Source organism: Clytia hemisphaerica, unplaced genomic scaffold (genome assembly GCF_902728285.1).
Source record: "Clytia hemisphaerica strain Z4C2 unplaced genomic scaffold, Clytia hemisphaerica genome assembly, whole genome shotgun sequence".
In the NCBI taxonomy this organism is placed as follows: Eukaryota; Metazoa; Cnidaria; class Hydrozoa; order Leptothecata; family Clytiidae; genus Clytia; species Clytia hemisphaerica.
Window position 1 is genome coordinate 29,945 of NW_027103804.1, and position 22,918 is coordinate 52,862.

The window sequence follows — 22,918 nt, forward strand, 5'->3', positions numbered from 1 at the left end:
TGGCAAAAGCATTGCAGTACTATTTTTGCTCTTTTTGAAAACAAAGGTAGAGCTGAAAACAGAAATTTCAAAATTTTGATAAAGTCCCTTCAACAAATACCACTCTCTAAAACTGCAACATCTAATTGGCTTTTCCAGAAAAAAATCGTGCACCCCCTGTTGAGGAGGTCCATTTCCGTTCCAAGGGGGTAAGATTTGAAATACAGTGGAATTCCATAAGGGAAGACTAAAATCCGTCAAAAATAAGCGGAATTCCAAGGGGGTAATGATTGAAAATTTGTAAAAATTCGGAATTACAGAGGGGTATGATCCTAAAATTGCCTGGAATTCCAAGGGGGTAGGTCACAAAAGGTTGGACCTCCTCAACAGGGGGTGCACGGTTTTTTTCTGGAAAAGCCCAATGACATTATGGCTTTTACATACACGTTTATGCTTGATTGCGTCTTCACTTTATAGTGGTTCGGTAATTTGGTGACGTGCAAATGGTGGAACGATTTATGGGTTCAAGAAGGGTTGGCCAGCTACATGGAAAACTATGCCATCCATCATGTTCACCCCGAATGGAATGTCGTAAGTCATTCAGATAGTGGTATTATTTTCAATTGAATATTTTACAGGATGATTCAGTCTGTTTCAAATAACTATGTTGGTCATGGCCACTTAAAGTAAACTAGAGCGGCCGTGTGTTATTTTTTAAATTGATTTTTGGACCTACCGTTGTCCGTTCGTCCGGCCGTCTGTTACCAGCTCTGACCGAAAATACCGGTTGTCTTTGGCCAGTTTTTTTCCGGCCAGAACCAAGAGTTTAAAGCCAGAAATTTCTAACTTCTAAATCACCGGAACAGCCGAGAATCGCCGGAAAAATGGTTTCTCTTGAATTTCCCGAGATGTATATTATATTTTTTATGAAATTTTGCACACTGATGCAAAATGGCAATACCTAAAATTTGATGGAGCCTGATTTTTGAGAAAAAGATTTCCGGCCAAAATGCCGTAAATATGCCAAAAAAACACGATTAGTTAATCTAACGTTCGAACAACTCAACGGAAGTTAATCCCCGGGATTAACGAATCGAAATGTAATCGCAATTTTAGCAGTAAACGGGATTTAATCTAATCGACTTTTAAACAAACGGGCCCATAGTAACAAGTTATTTATTTCCTTGAATTTCCGTAAAGTTGGGGGAGGAGGGGTTACTAAGTTTGCGAGAGGACGGGTATATCCGAGGCAAAGCTCGAAAATCGAACCTTAGAGAGACTAAATTTCGATTTCAATTTTGTCCATTTTTGACGTTTCTGCCACGCTTAGAGACGCTACACCCCCACCCCCGGAGTAAAGTGTTCCTCAAAATAGTTGGCTTATTGTGTTTTGAGATATCATTGAAAATAAGAGCATTACAATCTCTAGCATTTCTAGGTGTTAATCTTTATCTGATTTAGATTTTTCGAAAATGAAACTTCGAAATTTTATTTCAGAAAAACAACTATCTGGTAGGTGACTGGAGTACAGGAATGACGTTAGATTCCTATGCTTCTTCACACCCCATATCGCAGGATGTTACTCATCCACGACAAATCAAAGAAATTTTCGATTCCATCACATACAACAAGGTATAAATCTTACACAATCTTTTACTCGAGTCTTTGACTGTGGTCAAACATTTACTTATATACCCTCTAGGCTCTGAATTTTGAAAGTTGAAGGTTTGAAGGATAGGATATAAGATCAAGTTGATCAATATATCAAATATCCCTTTATCATTTGAATGTTTTACGTTTTCAGGGGGCTGCACTTTTTCAAATGTTGGATTACTATCTTGGGGTAGACTTGTTCAAAGCTGGATTGAAGGTAAAACTATGCTTAATTTTTCTAATACTTTGCTCTGTTTTGCTGGCTTTCCTTCATGGCATCTGTTATCGCTTCATTTTACTCCCTTTAGGAATATTTAACAACCAACCAATATAAAGGTGCAACTGTCGGAGATTTATGGAAAGCTTTTGACCAGGTAACATAGTTAATACATACGGTTAAATCTAATAGTCTCCAAGAGTTAGCGCCTTGAAAAATATAACATGTGGCTGAAATTTGGCACAGAGTTTTTTATTGGGTCCCAGAAGCACCAGGAAAACCCATAGTCAATTCAAAAGTTTTGGAAATTGGGCTAGAACACGAGACATTTAGGTGTAATCGTTTTATTTTATGATAAGTAAATTACTTAATCTTTTCCCCTCTGGAAATAAAGTCTGGGAAATGGCTATGAATTCCTGGAGGCAAAAATATATTTTTTGTCTCACCTTAGGTAACAGGAAGAAATATCACATCCATCATGGAGACCTGGACACGACAAATGGGCTTCCCTGTCATCACAATTACAAAAACAACTGACGGTTTTGATTTGACGCAAAAGCATTTCTTGGTCGATCCTCAAGCAAACGTGACTAGAAAGTCACCCTTTAAGTACGTAGAACACTTGATGCTTTCTCTGTCATAGACTAACAATCTTAAGACATGTAACATAAGTACACATCAAGGCAGTATGATTTTTTAATGCACATATGTATACTCATGTAAAACTTTCTTAGGTTGCTTATATGACAAATGATCCTACTAAGGGTTCAAAATTCTTTTTGTTTCAGCTATCAATGGAAAATCCCTTTTATGTATGCACTGAGTAACAATCTTACTGGTAGACTAACCAAAATTATTTCCGATGAAAAAGGTAAGTATTTCCAGCAGACTCTCGGTTATTAGAAGCTCTAAGGGGGATAGTATAATGGGATAGACTCATCTGAAGTGATTGAGGTATTCATTTTAGCGTAAAAACACTAAGTATTTTTACTTTGTGAACTTAGACTTATTTGGAGATGATGAGGGATTAAGGATCCCCTGTTTGCTTCAATTATACGAATCGAAGGATAATATTGAACTTGCTTGAAGAGTGTAATTTTGTAAAAGAAAATGTTTTAATAGCAGAAAATCAATGTTCTCACTCGACGATCTCCCTATAAGGGTTATTTGGCTTATTATTGGCCCCAAGGGGATTACAAATCGTTTCGAATAACTGGAATTTGAATGATTTAGTTTGTTTACTGTATCTTGAAAAATCTTTGGAAAATCTGAAAATCCCGTTGCTCTTCTAATTTATTCTATATACACCAATTTTTAACACAACTATTTATTAAGGACTCTCCTCTCCTTATTCGGCTCTATTTCTATCTAGTAGAGTTTTTGCATCGCTATGTACTTGTTTAAATAATTTGTTGGTTCTCTAATGTAGTAGAATTCGAATCTTCTTTTAGTACGGTGTAAAAAATTACCTCCTGTGAGTGATTGATTTTCAAAAGTTTGAACGCTTATTATCTTGAAAAGTTCTTTTGGAATTGGTACCCGAGATGAAGCCATTGCTTAAAAATTAACATCTAACAGCGCTACATTCTCATCAAAAATATTCAATGGAAAGTAGACCTAGCGCTCTCGATGCATTTACACCGTTATCGAGTAGTGCCGCCATTAGGGTACCACTTTCCAAAAAACTCCGATCAAAGATTTTGCTTTGCCAGGATTGAGAAACTTGGTCCAGGGATATGCAAAGGTTAGTGTTCTATTCTAGAAAGCATCACTTCGAACGCGCAATGGATAGTGGGAAATTTTAATCATCGTGGATTTTATCGTGTTAATTATGATGAGAATGGCTGGAAAAAAATTCAACAACAACTGAACGAGAATTATTCTGTAGGTCGATTTCGTTTGGCATTCACAGCAACTTTCACCTGTGGTGATTGAAAACTACAGTTTTTTAGCCCCTCGGCTACGGGGGGGGGGGGGGGGTGGATTATATGCCGTAGAATTCGAATCGCATCCACGTGGGAATAACTTTTTTGCCAAATTTTGTCAAGAAGTAAGCCTTAATTTCGAATCTTTCAACTTTCTCTTGAGTTTTTGGAATGATCTGTTTTTTTGTGACCCTACCTGGGAGAGCACATAATAAGGGCTAGAACAGAGAAACTTGAAACCTTTGTTTTTGCTTCTTTAGATTTTCGAACCCATCGATCGAGCTGGTTTTATAGACGATGCATTCACATTAGCAAGGTTGTTGGCTTTTATTTGGCCGATAGAAGAATAATATTGTTCTGTATAATTATAAACAACCTAACTCCGTCTTATTTTCGTAACTACCTTCCAGCAAGGTTTACAGCGCTCCTTTCAACTTCCTTTTAAACTGCAAAATACTAGTTCTCATTTTCCTTCGAAAGTACAAAGATTATCAGTCTCATTTTTCTTCAATAGCGCAAAGATTACAGTTTCAACGTCCTTCAAAAGTACGAGGAATATCTATTTCATCTTCCTTTAAAAGTACAAAGAATACTAGTTCTCATTTTCCTTGAAAAGTACAAAGAATACCATACCAGTCTCATTTTCCTTCAAAGGTACAAAGAATATCAATCCTAATTTCCTTCAAAAATAAATAAAGACCAGTGTCATACTCCTTCAAAAGTACAAAGAATAGCGGGATCATTTTCCTTCAAAAGTACGAAAAAACCCGTTACTGACCTGTCTATGAAGAATGATAAGTTTGGCACTCAGTGAATTCTTTGGATAAAGTGACTCTCAAAGTCGTACCAGCGATAAGGCTGTTTCAGACACACACCGTGTTATTCTAGGAATAGCCTGTGCTGCTTTAGCAGTAGAGCTTACTCTTTCAGGAGCCCGTGGCTTTATAGAAGTGACTTTTGCTGCCTCAGGATTAGTACACGATGCTTTAGGAGTACAGCGTGTTGCTTTTTCTCAATATTTCAGCGGGAAAGTGTCAATTTCTCTTGCTGTCTTAGAAGTCTTGCAAGCTGCTTTAGGAGTACAGAGTGTTGCTTTTTATCAATATTTCAGCGGGAAAGTGTCAATTTCTCTTGCTGTCTTAGAAGTCGTGCAAGCTGCTTTAGGAGTACAGCGTGTTGCTTTTTCTCAATATTTCAGCGGGAAAGTGTCAATTTCTCTTGCTGTCTTAGAAGTCGTGCAAGCTGCTTTATGAGTACAGCGTGTTGCTTTTTCTCAATATTTCAGCGGGAAAGTGTCAATTTCTCTTGCTGTCTTAGAAGTCGTGCAAGCTGCTTTAGGAGTACAGCGTGTTGCTTTTTATCAATATTTCAGCGGGAAAGTGTCAATTTCTCTTGCTGTCTTAGAAGTCGTGCAAGCTGCTTTAGGAGTAGGGTGTTTTGCTTCAGAAACGGGAACTCGTGAGTTTATTATCTCTTTTTATAGCAAAAGTTCTCACCAAATGGTATTTAAAAGTGTATACTATTAGCTTGTAGTTGCAAGCAAACTCGATAAAATTATGTAGGCTTTGGTCGAAAACTTCTCGTTTTCCCAAGACAATGAAAATATTTCTTTATCAAAAGCAAAAAAATAACACTTGCGTTATTCAGGTGTCACACTCAACATAAATTTTGACTTTTTAGAAAATTTAGCATAAAAAAGCATATGACCTATAGGGTCTAAAGTACTTATCTGCAGACACTAGGCCATAGAAGAGCTCGAGTGACTGGCAAGAGGTTAAATCGAGGTGGTGGGTACGGACTTGAAGTACCAGTGATTTATGATTTCTTTGGCCCACCTAAATTCGTTGAGCGGGTCAAAGGAAAACTGGGAATTTGTAGAAATTATTTGAATAATAAGACTAATAAGTGCTTGAAATAAAAATATCTAAATTTCTTTTTTCAATTTTGGACGTCTGTGACCCGTTTGATTTTCAATGTCCGCTAATTGGAGAGCTAAAACAGGGGTTTTGGCCATTTCGTGTGAAAAAATTTGTCCGCTAATCAGAGGGTCCGCTAATTGAGTGTCCGCCCTTTAGAAACTTTTTTATGAGGATTTGACTAGGAAACGGCCGGGAAAAATGAAATTGTCCGCTAATCAGAGGTGTCCGCCTTTTAGAGTGTCCGTTAATTAGAGGTTTTACTATATTCAAGGCTCTGGCATATTGAGCTTAAAATATTAGTACAAGACCCCGGATTTATTTTTTTTCTTCTTTTCTTTTGGATATATGTGCATATGTGAAAGTGTTTGCTCCATTTATGTCTGTAGTGTATGGTCGTCAATAATGGTTGAATTGATGGTTTTAGGTTTTTGTAGAGAGACATTATTTGTGTATTACTTGTCTATTGTATTTCCAATTTTTCCAAAGAAATTGATCGAGAGGTTTTTTAGAAGTCAAAATCCTCTTTCGACACTATGCTTTTGCTTTCTTATTTTTCTTAGCCTAGATGCAACATATTTGGACACTCGAACCAAAGCTTAATTCCTCTACTGGCTGATTTGAAGGTGTTTTTTAAACTCGGTCCACCTTTCGATAGGAAAATTGTCATATTCGACCGCCGGAGGCGGTTTCTTTCATAGTGGTACGCTAATCTCGTTTTGCCTTGGCTCGTTACTTTGTCTGCCATTTACTTTCGGTTTTTTTAACTAGATTGCCCAGGTGTTTCTCTTTTTTTCCCTGAATGTCTTTGATTCGGAATTGAATAATCGAGACATGAAAAATGACTATATTGTAATCTGTTTTCAATGAATAATCTAAAATGTACTGGAGATGACATGTAGGCGTTAATAATGTGCGCGCGCTCTTTCGCGAGCGTGATGCGTGATGGAAGGCGGTCGTTTCAGTGTGGTTTAGATCCACACTGTGACCTAGTTATTTTTAGTGAGTGGCCACCAAGTTTTTACGTCACCTCTCTATTGTTTATGCGGGAATAATGTAAGCATGTTGAAATCATTAGCCTCCGTCTCGGAAGAGGACTGGGCCCGAATTTGCGGACGTTTTCACAGTTTCACTTTCGTTTTCGGCTATGCGACAGCGTTTTCAAGCAGAAAGCAGAGGAAATCTGTGAAATTATGGCAGGGAATGCTAACCTATTTTTCCAGTGTTTCTCAAGATTAGAGCAAGATTATTGTTCTAGAAAGTTCATAAAGGCCTAATAGTTTCAGATTAGTATGATTTCATCAGAAAAAACATTTACACCAAAGCTCCTTATTGATATGTGAAGGCTACCAAAAATAGCAATGTCCTCCATCAGAACAACTTTAACATAAGGGACAAGGACAGTCAAGAAGTCTACTTCTTTGTTGAAAATTTGCACAAAATACTTAGAGAAAATGGTACTATGGAAGCCCATTCTATAATAGACCTTTTTTCAAAGATGACGTCCTGTTGAATAATTATGTAGTCCAGCCATAAAAACAATAATAGAGCCATGCATAATTACTGTATCATGCATATTGTAATAATTTTGCATGGTTTTATCATTGTTTTTCTGCTGGACTACATAATTATTCAATAGGGTGGCCTCTTTGAAAAAAGGTCTATCCTAAATCATAGTTGAAAGGTCAGCAGTTGAGAGGGTTGATTAAAATAGAACTCAAAGCACACAATAAAGTATACATATATATTTGTCCAGAAAGAACTGTTATGTTGTTTGCTTTGTTTTGGTGTTTAAAAATATGTACTTATCAGTCCTAAAAAAATACAAATTTGAATATAATGAGGGCAGCGAGTCTGGTTAAATGTTACTATATTTAGAAGAAAGGATTACTGAAAAAATACTACTGTATGTACTACTGATGAACTAAACTCAAAAACTAAAACTTTACCATAAATTTACATTACGACAATTTAAAAATCTATCTTTAATAGCAACAAAGAAAAAAACATGGCTCAAAGTTTTAAACTTAGAGCTAGTCAGAGCTTCAATTCACAGATTCAGTAGGTATAAAGCTTTCAAAATTTGAAAACAGACACTGCATTGGTGTTACTACAAGACATACTATCCACACGGTTTTTTCGATTCATGAAAAAAATAAAGTATTTATCAAAAAAGGTTCTCTTTTTTTTGGTAATCAATTCCAACAAACAACAATCAATATAACAGTTTTTTGAAAACCATCCCACAGCGTAAACATTATCAACCAACTAAACCCATACCGCCAAAATTGTAAAAATAAGTCAATATAATTTCTATCAACAATTTCTCGTAAAATGTTTTTTTCCAACATTCTGATACCAATCATGGCTGGAGGCATCATGTGTAGAGTGACTGTGTGGCATTTCATTGCTTTTAATGATCACAATACCAAACATCAACCAAACAAAACTGACGCTAAGCCAAATCTGGCGATTAAAAATTTCCATGAAAATTATAATTGAAACTTATCTCGTAAAATGCTGCTTTTTTCAACATTCTGGGAGGTGTTCAAAGATAGAGCTATCATATGTAGAGCCAAGCAATACATGAAAAGTCATTTGCTATCCCATTTGCCATGAGATATATGAGTCAACAAATCAAACAAAAACCAACAAATCATGTCTCTTCACTTTCATGTCACATCGTGTTTATATGGGGTATCAGAAAGCCAATCCACAAGAAGAGCCATCTTCCTTTATTATGGAGTGTTCCAAAACTATTGGTAGGTTGTTTGGAAGTAAAGAAACCCACACAGTTTGCTTTATTTTGAAGATTTAACTTGAAAACAAACTGCATCTTTCCAGTAGAAACTCATGTTTCAGCCTGCTACATAACATTGGTCAGTCGGGTCGGCTACTAACATGTAATAGTTTTATAATAGCTGAGCTTGAGAATCCGTAGGCAGAACTTGTAACATGTATTATGTGTATAATTATGTCAGTCGACTTGAATCATGATACATTACTCACATTTCACTGGATGCATTTTCGCTGTGAAATTATCCGCAAAATTTTCTGACCGCGTTCTGAGACGGAGGCTAATTCTGAGAACATTTCAGCATGAAATTCATGAAAAATAAGAAACTTTATTTTGTTTTGATCAGTCTATTTCCTAAACCCCAGGATATCCTCTCTTATGTAAAGCCCTCCACATTTCCAAGGAAAATGAAAAATCATATTTTATTTTATATCGAATGAACTATTAATCAAAACATTTTCCTGTATTTCCCAAGGAAAATTTCCGTGAACAATTTGTTGCATTTTCCAAGGAAATTTATATAAACCATATTTCTTATATTTGACCAGGGAAATAACCTAAAGCAATTCTTGTACTTTTCAAGGGAAATTGACCGATAGAATTTCTTGTAGGGAAGGAAAATCATACAATTTTAATATGTTTCAAGAAAATTATCTGAAGCAATATTTTGCAATTTTCACAAAGTTGATTTTTGAAAAAAAAATCGCTTTCATTCTTAAAAAAAGGGTAGAAAATGGTTATTTGGAAAGCAAATGACAAATAGAAATGACAATAAAAAAAATTACACATACTGGTTGTTGAAGTTTTTTGTTTAGTAAAATCTCACCGAAAAAACCTTTCCAAACTTCCGTTTGGACTTAATTTTCGCGGATGACACCCAAATCTGCGAAATCCGCGAAATTTAATCCCCGCAGAAATTTATCCTATTAAAGTATCTTTGCCAATTTATAGAGCTGGGCAAACAAGCTATGCCATTGCATTGGATATGCTAACTTTCACCGAGAAGGACACCGATAGTCTAGTGTGGTCAACGACATTGGATAATCTGGCCTTCCTCGATAATATTCTCAGCTCTACAGATGCATACACCATGTTAAGGGTAATTATGAAAAATTTCAGACAACGATTTAGGTGTAGCCTGTCAGCGATGACGTCACTAATTATTTTTATTTTACCATTTGAAAGGGAGCATTTCTTTTTCATTGTTTGATTTATAATAGAATAACTGGTTACCACGTCAATTCAATTGATCTCATAAAACGTAGGACGAAAAGCACTGGTAAAAAAGCAGAAAAACACCCATGCCTCTGTGACCCAGTGGGATCCACCCCACTGGCTACCCCAGTGAAATTTTTTTCCAAAAATGGCTCATTTTTCAGCCCCACTGGACAAATCACTCACCCCACTGGAATGTTGTAGTAAAAAGAACACCCCATTGAAAATGATAAAAAGTTTACACATACCCCACTCGAAATGCCCTTATTTTAACGTACCCCAGTAGAACTTTTCTTTCAAAAAATCACTCCACTAGAATTTTCTCCTTCCCCTTCTTTAAAGGTGAAATATCCGAAAAAGCCAAAAAAATCTGCTCACTTCGCTCGCTCGCCATCAAATGTTCGACTTATATGTCATAGTCATTTTAAAGCGTAGAAAATGCCAAACGAGAGAGGTTGAAAATCAAAAATTTCTCTGTCAGCGCAAACCACAGTTGTACTTGTACCTTTCTTTCTTTAAAGCTAGGTTATAGCCTGAAAGATTTTCGAGAGGCTTTCTCACTTGCGTAAATACTGAAAGAAAGACCTATACTTAAATCATGTTGACTAAACATTACTAGGTTCCAGAGTTCCTCTATAGCCCCCTTCCACCAGACCTCATTACATTTCCTGTTACAGTGTAAGAGTAGATCCACCTGATCAAGATGATATTTCTAGTTATATTTAGTAGCATGTAAGAAGCAGATTTTTACTAGCACTAAACCAAAAGTTAGCCAGCACCTTCTATCGTTAAAACACGATAAAATTAAGCGGTCTACAGTCTAACACACAGGCTAACCAAAATTTAGCTCCTGCAAAAAATAATTTCTCACCCCAGTGAATGTCAAGTAAATTTTCGCCACCCCACTCAATATTTGAAAGAATATTTTTCACCCCAATGAATTTCAGGTTTTTTGATTCTCACACCACTGGGTAATCAACACCCACTGGGGCACAGAGACAGGGGTGTAAAAAAGGCCAATGAAAACACTTCCTTCAATAAAGACCTCCATTGATAAGTCTTCTCTTTTGAATTTTCAGATGTTCATTGCTAATAAAATGAAAAGATTTCCAAATCTGTAAGTATGCAAAGAATCTCAATTTTTTTCTTTTCAACTGTAGCTAGAATATGCTAGAGTATTCTAATGGGCACTCTTTCTCCAATAGCGGCAAAAAAAAGGTTACATGCGTTCCGTGATGTTCAACTTTTATAGCTTCTTCAGATATATACAATTATAACATGAGAAATAATAATCCCCACCATCAGGGAAATATCTAGAAAATTTGACAATGATGTAGTGAAATACATGCTTTTTTTATAAGAATGGTGTGAATCCATTTCATCATGGATATTCTTAAGTTTTTGGTCGAAATCATCATATAATATTCTTAGCATATTCTTAAGGTTAAATTTTACCAGTCATATTTAGTCTTTAATCATCGAAAAGTAATGTAAAAATAGAAGATAGACCTTCTTATGCATGAAAAACAAAAGAATTAATACGATGTATTAAAGAGGCCCCCCCCAGCGGAGTCCCTGATCACGCCATCACGCCAAAAAATAATTCTAATCACGCCATCACGCTGAAAAAATTCTCTCATCACGCCATCACGCCGAAAAAATTCCCTTATCACGCATCACGCCGAAAGATTTCTGTTTGCGTATGACAACATAAACATTGTGTGACTATTTCGAGGTTAAAACAGTTGCTGTAAATGAAATGAGGTTCTCTTAGGACTAGATTGAATTTTGAAACGATTTTAAAACTTTACTACCATAAATTATATCAGCAACAAGAACTCAAGAGCCAAGTACTACGCACAATTATAGGTAATACTAAAATATAAAGTGATAGTGACAAGGACATAACATAACTGTTGTAACTATAATATTTTACAAATTTCAGGAAATATATTTTCTGTTAAAGGTAATGCTTCTCCCATATCTGGAAGATCGTCCGAGTAGAAAAGTTGTTGCACCATCAATGTTCACTTCTTCCTCGGGGCAACTTTCGTATTCAAGAACTTCATCATTATTTCCAGTGCCGTCGTTTTTTTCGTCACCACCGTCAATGTGTTCGTCTCCGATGATGTGTTCATAATTTTGGCCGTCGTCATTGCTCGGTTCAGATTGATTATTTGGTTTCTTGTTTGTTTCGATAGGTCTGAGTTCCTCATAATAAGCATTTTGGGGGAGAGTTCCTGCTCGGGCCATAGTAGTTTCTTGTCTGCAGCTTCGTTGTCGAACAACAGCTCCATTGATGGAAGCCCACTCTCGCATTTCTCTTTTCTGTTCAGGGCTTAGACTAGCTTTCTTCTTCTGCTGTCGCTTTGGAAATTTTAAGTCCTCCAAACGAACTGCAGTTTCAGGGACAGGATACCATCTCTCTCTACTGGTAAAGTAATGCGCACTCCAATTTGCAATGGCTTTGACCGATTCTTTGATTGAAGAGCCAAACGATTGTGCGTATTGTGTCATGGTTTGTGTTCCGTGCTTTTTATTTACAGCGGAATGCAGGTTCTCCACTGCGAGGGTCATACAACTCAAAAGATTTGTTTTCTCATAACCATAAGTATCGATGTTTTCCTTTAGGTTTTCGAGTCCCCAAAGTAGGATCTTTATCGATTCGGTGGTGGCAGCTGAAACACTTCCCTCTGGTCCATTCAAACTTTTCTGATGGTTGATCGCATACCTAATTGAATCAATATTTGCTGAAATCACTTTGTTGAAGCTCGACACTAAAGAAACTGCTTGTCCCAAAGACCTAAGTGTGTAGTTTTGGTGTTTTTCATGAATGGAAAATGCATCAGCGACACATTTTAACCCTCTTAAGAATTTCCCAGTTTCCTTCATGGTGGAGATCATCTTGATCGAGCCAACATCTGCATCTGCACAATAGATCACATTGTTGAATTCAACTGCAATTCCAGTAACTTGGTAAAATCGACAGTAGGATGTTGTTCCGTCCCTGCTCCCTTTTTCACCTTGTTTCCCTGCAAAGATGTCAAGGTCATTGTCTCTCCATAAATACACACTATTCTTTGATGGGAACAAAAAGCCATCTTGGTAAGACACAATGCATTTAGGACTTTGGTCATCTAAAATCAGTTGAATAACGCTTGTTTCACGATCGATCAACGAGACCCCCTTGATTCCAATATGCGAGACGATTAAACTTTTATCCATAACTTCGATTTCTCTGACATTTGTCCATTCGCTCTGATACGGTATTGTGATGTCGCAGTGCGCCTCGATTCCAACAGAATTGAGCCTGATTTGACAAAAGGCAATCACTTTTCTGTCACTAAACGCAACATAAATACCATCCTGACCAACTTTAGCCATTGCTTCTGGTTGACATTTGAGCAGCTTTTCACTCTCATAAAACATAACAACATTTTCTTTGTGATCATGATACTTTTTCAAAATTTTCTTCTGGTGTTTTGCTAGTCGTTCTTTGCATTGAACCAGCGTACCATTTTGAGAAAGATTAAGTTTAGCAAGTTTTTCGACTGCAGCTTTCTTGGTCTTCAATTGCTTGACGGAATATTTTGGGGCGAATGCTTTATCGACAGGAAAGAATGAAATCGTGGTACCACCGTAACAGTAAACCAATCCGTTTTGATAGCAAATTCTATCTCCTTCGCAGTCATCAGCTACCTTGAGGATATCTTTGATAGGGTTGTGCAATTTAGCTTTGTAAATTGTGGAACCTTTCTCGTTGGTACAAAGATAAAGCAATGTCCCGTGGGTCCCCACTGCCACAGACGTAAGATTCGGGTAGCTCCCTTTGCCATTTGTTGGGGCATAGCGTATTGTTTCGGGTACAATGGTGTGAGTCACGAAGCCTGAAGGTATTCAAGAACGAATGCTTACTTGTTAAATACACGTCTTACTTCCTATTCATGATATGTATCATTGCAATGTCTTGTGACATGGTATCGTGGACCCAACAAAGTGATTGGTTGTAAGTGACGTAAAATCAATCAATACGTCACTTGCAACCAACCAATCAGCTAATGGATCAGAAGCACTGACCTTTATAAACCATGGACAAAGCTATATCCGCCATCTTTGATCGGAGTTTTTTTTAAAGTGGTACCCCGCAAAGTAGCAATTGCAGTGGTAAAAATTAACGTCAAACGGCGCTACATCAACACAAGTATTCAAGGAAAAGTAGATTTAGCGATCTCGATGCATTTACACCGCTATTGAGTAGTGCTAACATTAGGGTACCACTTTCAAAAAAACTCCGATCAAAGATTTTTGTTGGCTGGCGTTGATAAACTGCCTCTAGGGTCTAGATAAAGCTCAGTGGTCAGAAGACGTTGAAGTGAATGCATATCATATGATTTGTGTATTTATTACCAGTTGTTTGGTTCTGATAATACTGTATGTAATTCGCAGAAAGTCGATAGCTTAAATTAAGACTGTAATTGATGTTAACTTCCTACTGTAAAGTTCAGTTTAGAGTTTCGAAAAAATGCAGTAGATAAAAACAATCGACATACCTAAGCTTTCTATGTAGGATAACAATTCTGGATTACAAAGTGCCAAGGCAGCCGATGGATTTTGACGGTCTCTATTGCGTACGTAGTCGTTGTCTTTAAGATAAGATTGAACGGTTCGGGTAATTTCTGGATCAGCTCGGTTCCTCAGTGTATAAAAAAATGAAAGACATCTCCGTTCATTATTGAGCTGAAGGTACCAATTTGCAAAGCTAGCCTTACATGTCTTGAGTACATGAGGGGGATCAGGTATAATTGAAAGCATGGAAAGATGGGGATTGATTGTTTTGCTAACAAGCTCCTCTTGGAATTGCTTGAGACACAGTTTATTTCCAGACTCACAATCAACAGTCAAAACCAGCACTACTCTTCGAACACATTTTATCCCGATCTTCAGACAGTTCTTGCATGCACGGAGAGATGGATTGACATCCGTCTGACCATCATCTGTACATTCACCACAAACAACACCGTGTTTATAGCATTCATCACAGTAACTGTCACACAAGCAGACTTTCTCCTGTGGAATAACCAAATCACGATCCTCGGCAATCCGGGAACAGTATTCACACATCTGGATCATTCTTATCTGTTCTGTGAATGTTTTTTTGATGTTTTCTCCCGATTTTCCATTTTTTGAACTGTACTTTGCTGCAACAGGTAAAGAAATCTCGTTATCTAAACTAGTAACAGATGACACAACAGCCTCGCATACAATGCTTTCCACTAAAATATGTTTGTCAATGTATTGATTGGATTGACAATATTCGTATGTCAGATCGTTCATTTCTAGACCCACGTTCAGGTTTCTATCTTCATCAAACTGAATTGCCGGCTTTAATGCGGTTCCATCATTCGAAAAAGCAACTGGAAAGATCTCGACTTTGCTGTTTTTCATGAAAGTTGCATTTTCACTTTCATTTTTCAAGAGTCGGTAAAGAAGAAGCGATAGGTACTTGATAACGCCGGATGCGGTTGTGTATGCAGCTTTCTGTTTTCTGAAAATGCAAAATAAATATTACAATTAAAGATTTATCCCCAGAAACAACTCCGCCTGCTGGCACAGGGCATTGTTTCAACATTTATCGAACGTTCTACGGATGTAAAGTACGTTAGATGGGCGTTTTTAAGCTGTCGTGCCAGCTGGGCGGTGTGGTTGTATAGTTTTAAGATTAAAAGAAGAAAAGATTTTTCACAAAGTAAACTTGATTAATATTCATATCTTGACATGAATTCGACAAAGTTGCAAAAAAGCCGAGTTAGGATATGAATTTTATGATTCACAAGTTGCATCCGCAATCTGATCCCATTGTATTTAGTTTACTCTAATTCAAAATTAGCAAATCTCCCTCCTAGCAAACAACACTTTGTCAAGAGTGATACCTACATTCGGATAAACAAGCCTTACGTCAATGTCTCGATACCAGGTCCTCCAAAATTCATCCGAGTCTCTTTCACGCTATTCTCATTATTTCCAAAGCCCATTGGTCCCCGAACAATGTTGTAAGTAGCTTCCCCACCGTGATGAACAATTGAGGCGAAAAACTCAATGACATCTTTGTTATAAGGGTGCTTGGAATCGTGATGTATTTGTGTCATGTCATCTAAGAACTTGTAGAAAATACGATCCTTTTGAATATGTCCAGTTCTGATTAAACTGTCGAGCCGTCTACAAACTGGATCTGCTTCAACATCTGATAAGGATAGAAATCTTGAATCTTTATCAAATTCGTTCATATCATCAACCATTTCTACGTCAGAATCAATAACTTGTTCGCAATCACTGAAAGTATTAGACTGCTCAAGGCATGATAATGGTTCATCATCAGTCTCGTAGACGGAAGAGTCTGAATTTTCCAAATCAGAGTCGTACGACCTATAGATAAAGCATTACTGACGTAAGGATTTTGATGAGGTAATGCACAGATACTTCATATAGAACACAAGAGGGATCTTCTTTATCATCCCAGGTACCAAAATTGTGAGTGGTATTAAATAAAGTGACATCGATCGTGATTTTACTTGCACGAGCCTTGAAATTTATTTTTAATTGCCGCAGCCTACTATAAATTGTGGGTTAAACTCATTCAATTTAGTTCAGAGGCTTTTATCAAAAGAGAGTTAGAGGAAAAATCTGAAAAGTGAAAAAATCCCGATCGCTAAATTCAATGCTGAATCTTTTTGAAGTATCACTTGTATTATGGGAATTTTTTGGAATCAGAGAAATGAAATTTTGCGTTTTCAAAGCCTCTTTAGAAAATCTTTCGAAATATCTATGATCTATGACTATGTATATTTAAAAAACTATTCAGAAAATATCTTTCATTTACTTTGTAATTATTTGAACATCGTCATCGCTGCTTCCTTCAATGTCTGAATCGATTCTTGGCTTCTTTGCTCGACTTTTCAAAAACAAATCCTTCACCGACGAGTAACGTTTTCTTTCTACTTGTTTTGAGTTTTTGCGTTTCAGACAATCGTCATAATGTTCTATGAATAAAAAATAGAAAGTAATCAAAATCTTCAATTAGAAAAGCTGCAGTTCAGTAGCCATTGGGCAATTCCTAAAGAATTCTTTCAATTCCTGTTCAAAAAATCTAGGAATTACGAGAACTACAAACGTAGAAATAAACTATAGTCTTGCAAAATTGACGACAATTTCAATGGGGTGTCAAAGACAACTTTATTTTTTAAAATTAGAATTGTCTAATTTATCTATTAGGTTCCAAAACTCATAATATTTTTTCTCAAGGATGACTGATGTTTCACTCTTAAGCATTTTTCGAAACAAGGCCTCAACTCAGGAGCGTTCAATCAAGGTTATTCATTCTGAAAACAGTTTGTCCTTCAAGATTTAGTACCGTCTATAAAGCCGTATAGATTTATGAATTTCCGACCAAATTCGAAAACTTTTACACTACGAGGTAGATCACTTATCAGGTTTTACAAAAATATATAAATTCATTGAAAGATTCCAAATGCGAAGGAAAATCGAGAATAAGGAAATGGGCTTATTTTTATAAGTGATCATTAAAAAGTTAAAATCTGTTTTCCTGCCATAGGCTATATGATGCTTTCAAAACAGAGAGTACTAACTTTTGAGGGACGTACTGTATTAAAGAAAAGAAAATTACTTTTTTTGAAGTATTCAATCCTTCCTTGAGACTTCGCATCAAACCTTAACATTAATTCTTTGTTGCAGATACCACAAGTTACAATCCATGGCCAAATTCTCTTCTTTCCTTTCAAAGTTATGACTCTTCCTTCAGCAGATGGTTCCAGTGTACTAGCAGAAAGCTTGGTCAATTCTGGATGAATTAAAATGGAGGGTTACTTTTAGAAGGGGTAGTAAATGATTTTGAAGAAAGGTATAGAACACCAAAATAGATCGTTCTTTGGGCATAAAGATTTAATGTAAAGAATTCCAACGGGGATTGATTCATAAAGAATGAGAACAGAAAAAATTATTGATTGGAAAGAGATTTTGTAAAAATAATATCTACCTTCTCTTAAAAAGACCAAGTCAATATCTTCAACGGACTCAGTTTCTTTGAGGTTGGTTGACTCAGGCTCATTTTTCGTTCCTTCTTTGACCTCGATAATAATCTTTGGTGCGTTGGTCTGGAATCTCAACTCGATAGGATATATTTTAGCTAAAAATAAAGAGTAAGACTTCTGGAGGGGAAGATTTCATGGTTAAGGGGGGTGGTAAAAGAATTGAATAAATCTAAATCAGGAGTCTAAAGGACTCCTGCACCCCTTAAATCGCTCATCTTTCGCGCAGCTTGTTACTTTCTCTCACTTGGATCAAACATTTCTTAATTCTTTTTCAGAATCAGAAAAGATTAATTAAAAAAAATAGCCTTCACAATCAGTCAAAATAGGAATAAATGTGAAAATATATTTTTATATTAAATCAGGTCAAAGATTTACCATGTAGCCTGTCATCTCCATTTATGATCCGAGGAAGTTCCAACTTTACTTGAAGATCTGTACCCATCGCAAAATTAACAGTGCTTGATTTGTCCTTTTTACATCTGGATAAATGAAAATCGAAGTCTGACCACCCAAGTTCGAGTGACATATTCTTTATTCCGACTTGTTCGCTGAAAATTTGGAAATGATAATATTCTAAGGGCGGCTTTTTACATTTTAGAATATCTTGCTGTGTGTCGGTCTTATTTGATTAGAGAAGTGTATGTGTTGTATTTCGCCAGTACAAAGTACAAAGTAACATGTCATAGGTATGCGAATAAAGAGGGTATTTAAAAAATGAAAGATGTCATTGTATTGAGGAAATGAAGAAAATCCACCCACGTATTCATTTTTTATCCCAATAAACAAAAAAAATTGTTTGGTGGTACTAGTTTAGTTAGCTTAAGCATTCAGAGACTTTCAGAAAAATACCTCAGATACGTACGTACTCCATATGTGTTTCGTACTATCTTTACGCGTAAAAAAAACAGAAAAAAGTTTGGTATAGTCAATATAAATCGGAAGCGGTTTTCTTAGCTTTTCTTAGTTTTCTTAACTTAAAAACGTTTTCAAGTATATACAAGTACACAAACGTTTTCAAGTATGAGCTTTATACATGATCTTAGATGACCTCTCTTTTAATTTCATGTCTTTTAAAGTTTAATAAGGTTTCCTTCAAGACTTTAACATGCACCAAACACTTATTTTTTGCGAAAAGCACACGAAAAGTGTACGATTGGCCGACATTCCGTGTGTTGGAGTGATATTTTGCTTTTAACTTTAACCAGCTCTACTAAAATGATGCTACCTCAATCCAATGTTATCTTTCAGTTTAAGAGCGTTCCTAACCCACTTTTCAATGATTTAACTACCAGTAAGATGGTACGAAAGAGATACCTCGGCAAGGCTCAACTTTTCTAAACCAAACTAGAGTAGAAGCTCAGTAAAAATAAAGCTATGTTTTACTTACATTGCAATTTTTTTCAGTTGATTCAAGGTGGTATTCTCTGTTGTCGGGACCAGCATATGGCTTGTCTCCTTTTTGACATATTCTAATTTAGACGAGCCATTGTTATAAAAAAAACTGACTACAGTAATTTCAGCTTCCATATTTCCTCAAAACATACACACATCCACATACACTTGTCTTTTTCAAAAAAAAAATTTGTGTGTTCAAAAAAGCGCGAGAAAAGAAGAATTCTCGAGACACTCTCCCACAGTGGGTAAGTTGTGGCGGCAGTGACATGAATTGGTCACTGTAATAAATAAACTAGGTCAGCGTGTTTCAAACACACTGTTGGCGATCGCTTATTTCCGACAAAATCATCGGAGAAAGAACCTTCTGTAGTGTTCACTAAGAAATTAATTTTCACTTTGTCCTTTTATTTGTTTAGTCGTAGAAGGCAAGGTTTATTACTTTACACCCTGCGATGCGGGTATGTCTCTGATAAATTATGGCAAGATTAGAGCAGCTAGACGATATTTTTTTCTTGTTCTCTTTTGCCACCAATAATCTGGTATATATCAGTATATATAATAAGTCTCTGAAGGTAAATATTTACATTTAAAAAAAAAGAAGACAAAAATCCTAAATATATCTAGAAAAAAAAATAAGTTTTCGTTTTTTTAAAGTGCGTGCAAACAGAATAGTGATCAGTAGACCACTAAGGGCGAAAAGCGGGCTCTGGGAAGAAACAACACTCCGTTGCGGGGCCTATCCGCAGGTGAGGGTTGTTTCTCCCGAGATTACGTTCCGTCCGGACTGTAGGAATCTCCCTCTTGATAAACAAAAACAAAGTAGAACCTAACCGATTGAGATACTAATATTCAGCAGGAGATTCCCCGAAAATGTAAACATAGGACAAAACAGGCAGAAACAGGACGATAGAGGTCCTGAAGAATCCTGTCCTGGAGCTATGGAAAATGCAAATGGATTAGTTGGGAGTGAAAGCTCACAAGGAGTATGTAGTGACCTTAAGTGATATAAAACCTAACATTGTATAATTATATTATTCAGTAGACCAATATATCATAAAATAAACTAGATTCATCTTTGAATTTTTGCCTCTAGGAGGGCCTTGAATGCAACTCTATGTTCGTATACGTGCCAGTTTTCTAAGTGAGTTTTGCAGCTGGTGATTTCAAGGTTTTCTGAGTCTTCAGGTAGCTTCATAAACTGTATATTTGGTTTGTTTCCTATTAGGGTAGAGACAATGGACAAGTCATTTTGAGCATACAATTGAAAGACTGTATCGATTGAAGAGTAGGATCTTTGAGCGCTATCCAGGGTTGCTAGGTGTAGAAGATAGTTTCGTAACATGTTGCATTTGAGTAGTTGATGTGGTAGTAGCATTGCACGTTTCTCGATTAACGCTGAAGTGTCTGGTATTTTGTAGATCTGACTGATAAGATTTCGACTGTGCTTGGAGACTCCCATAAGTGCTTTGAGGCTTGACCTAGCTTGGGCTTCTAGTTGTGCGATGTCGGAGTTGGACAGTTTAACGATTTCTAATCCGTAGAGCAGCTTTGGTATAACAACGGTGTTGAAGACATGTACTATGGTGTTTGGGTGAGTGTTTCTGATTCCTGCTGAGATCAAGGAGGAAGTAACGGCCCAAAGTTCAGATAAACGTACATCTTTGTGATGGTTAAGTTTGAGGATATTTCTTTCGGTTTTCCATTTAAAACCCAAGTGTTCGAGTTGTTGTTTCGGAAGGATTTGTGTGTTGTACATAGTTAAGGTGGGTTTAGGTAGTTGACACTTTCCTGAAATGCAGAATTGTGTTTTCGAATGGTTGAATTTGAGCCCATGTTCCTGGCCGTACTCAATGCATTTGTCTATCATAACTTGAAGGGATCTTAGCGTTGGGCTGAGCAGAATTAGGTCATCAGCATATGCAATTATTGAAGTATTCAGTCCATTTCCCAAGGTTGCTCCAATTTTTAAATCTTTGATCTTTGCAAGCAGATCTTCTGTGTAAAAGTTATACAGGTAGGGGGAGAGTAGTGAGCCCTGCCTAACTCCTTGACTGAGATTGAAAGATTTTGTTTTATGACCGTTGTACATGATTGCTGATTCACTGTTCAAGTAGAGTTTTATCAAAAATTTGAGGATTTCATTTGGGATGTCTTCTCTGACTGATAACTTTTCAAATAACACCTGCCAATTGCAACAGTCAAAAGCTTTCTCTGCATCGAGACTACAAACGTACACAGGAGAATCATTCTTATTGTAATAATGGATCGTATCTTGGATGAGGATTTCTGCGTGGATTGTTGAAGACCCGTTAACGAAGCCGAACTGAGATGGATTATTGTTCTTTATGTTTGGACATTTCTTTATTATGACTAGTTCAGCAATCTTAGTTATAATTGGGATGATGCTAATGCCACGGTAGTTGTTGGGATCTGAAAGAGGTTTTTTGTGGTTTTTGACAAGAGGGATGATTAGGGATGTACACAGCGCCGATGGAATTGTGGAAGTTTGAAAGAGTTTATTGATTAATTCTGTAATATGTTGGATAAACACGTCATTTGAAGCATGGATGTAGTGTTCAGCTCTAAGATTGAAAGGATCCCGAGTTTTATTTTTTGATAGAGAAAGTATAGCTTGTTTAACGTCACATTCCGAGATGTAAAAGTCAGTGGAAGTAGATCTTTCTAAGGTAGTTAGTAGTTCCTGGAGTCTGGTTCTCGATTTTGTGTTATCGATATTTTGAGTTCGTGGTGTGTTCAAAAGATTTTCAAAGTGATTGTGGAATTCTGTTGTGATTTCTGAGCTTGTGGTCTTTCCGTTGATAGTGAATAGTTTTTGTGTTGAAGCTTTATTTACTTTGATGCTCTTCCAGTAAGATCTTGGATCCAGGTTTTTAAGATTGTCTACATTTATGAAATGGTCAACGTTGGCTTGATTTTTTGCGCGCTTTACCATATTCCGAAATCTTTTTCTGGCGAAGATGTATCTCTGGTATGTCACATTGTCCTGCGAGCGGGGGAATCCTTGATCTCTCCATGGATTGAACATTTGATTCAATTTGTTTTTTGCCTCGGCAAGGTCTTTGTTCCACCATTTCTTTGGTTGGAAATGAAACTTATTGTTTTTCAGGTTGGCATAGCTGTCAGAGGAGCACTGTAAGAGGAGTTCATTTAAGTTTGTTAAGTCTGTTTCAACGTCATTTGTAGCTTCTAGTTGTTGAATAGCGGTGGTAACTTTATTTTGGTATATAGAAATGAAGTGATTATTGTGCCATATATAATTGGGTAGTTGAAATTGTTGGTTTGATTCGTTTGGGTTTGTTGATTGTTGTGCAGGAACTGAACACTGAATATTGAGAGTTGTGGTTACCGGTAGGTGATCACTGGTGTTGGATGCTGAGGGTTCTAACACTTTGGTTTCATATGCATTCGACGTAAGCTCGTTCGAGGTTAGGATATGGTCAATGTAAGATCTGTTTGGTAGCGATATGTGATGATACGTGTAGGTTGGACCTTCGCCTTTAGTTATGTCTATTGGATTTAGTTCATTATCTTCTATAAATTCAATGAGGTATTTAGAGAGTCTATTTTGCTGAGCAAATCTTGTTGTTTTTTGTACTTTTGGATATGATTGAAAGTCACCGAGGATGATTGTTTCACATGATTCTGAAAATTGTTCGGTAATACCGGTGAGTGTGGCTAATTGGGATCTGTAGATA

General features: G+C 36.6%; 1 protein-coding gene across 3 annotated transcripts in view; it reads left to right on the forward strand.

Annotated features, from left to right (window-relative positions):
• LOC136806379 (glutamyl aminopeptidase-like) overlaps nt 1-22,918 on the forward strand; it is a 46,200-nt gene that overhangs the window by 11,969 nt on the left and 11,313 nt on the right. For all 3 annotated transcript variants that reach the window (XM_067062941.1, XM_067062943.1, XM_067062942.1), the window contains 10 exons: nt 457-570; nt 1,477-1,611; nt 1,784-1,849; nt 1,941-2,006; nt 2,301-2,458; nt 2,638-2,720; nt 3,612-3,733; nt 4,035-4,090; nt 9,439-9,586; nt 10,782-10,819. In XM_067062941.1, the coding sequence (XP_066919042.1) occupies nt 457-570; nt 1,477-1,611; nt 1,784-1,849; nt 1,941-2,006; nt 2,301-2,458; nt 2,638-2,720; nt 3,612-3,733; nt 4,035-4,090; nt 9,439-9,586; nt 10,782-10,819 (986 nt within the window). The remainder of the gene's footprint in view (nt 1-456; nt 571-1,476; nt 1,612-1,783; nt 1,850-1,940; nt 2,007-2,300; nt 2,459-2,637; nt 2,721-3,611; nt 3,734-4,034; nt 4,091-9,438; nt 9,587-10,781; nt 10,820-22,918) is intronic.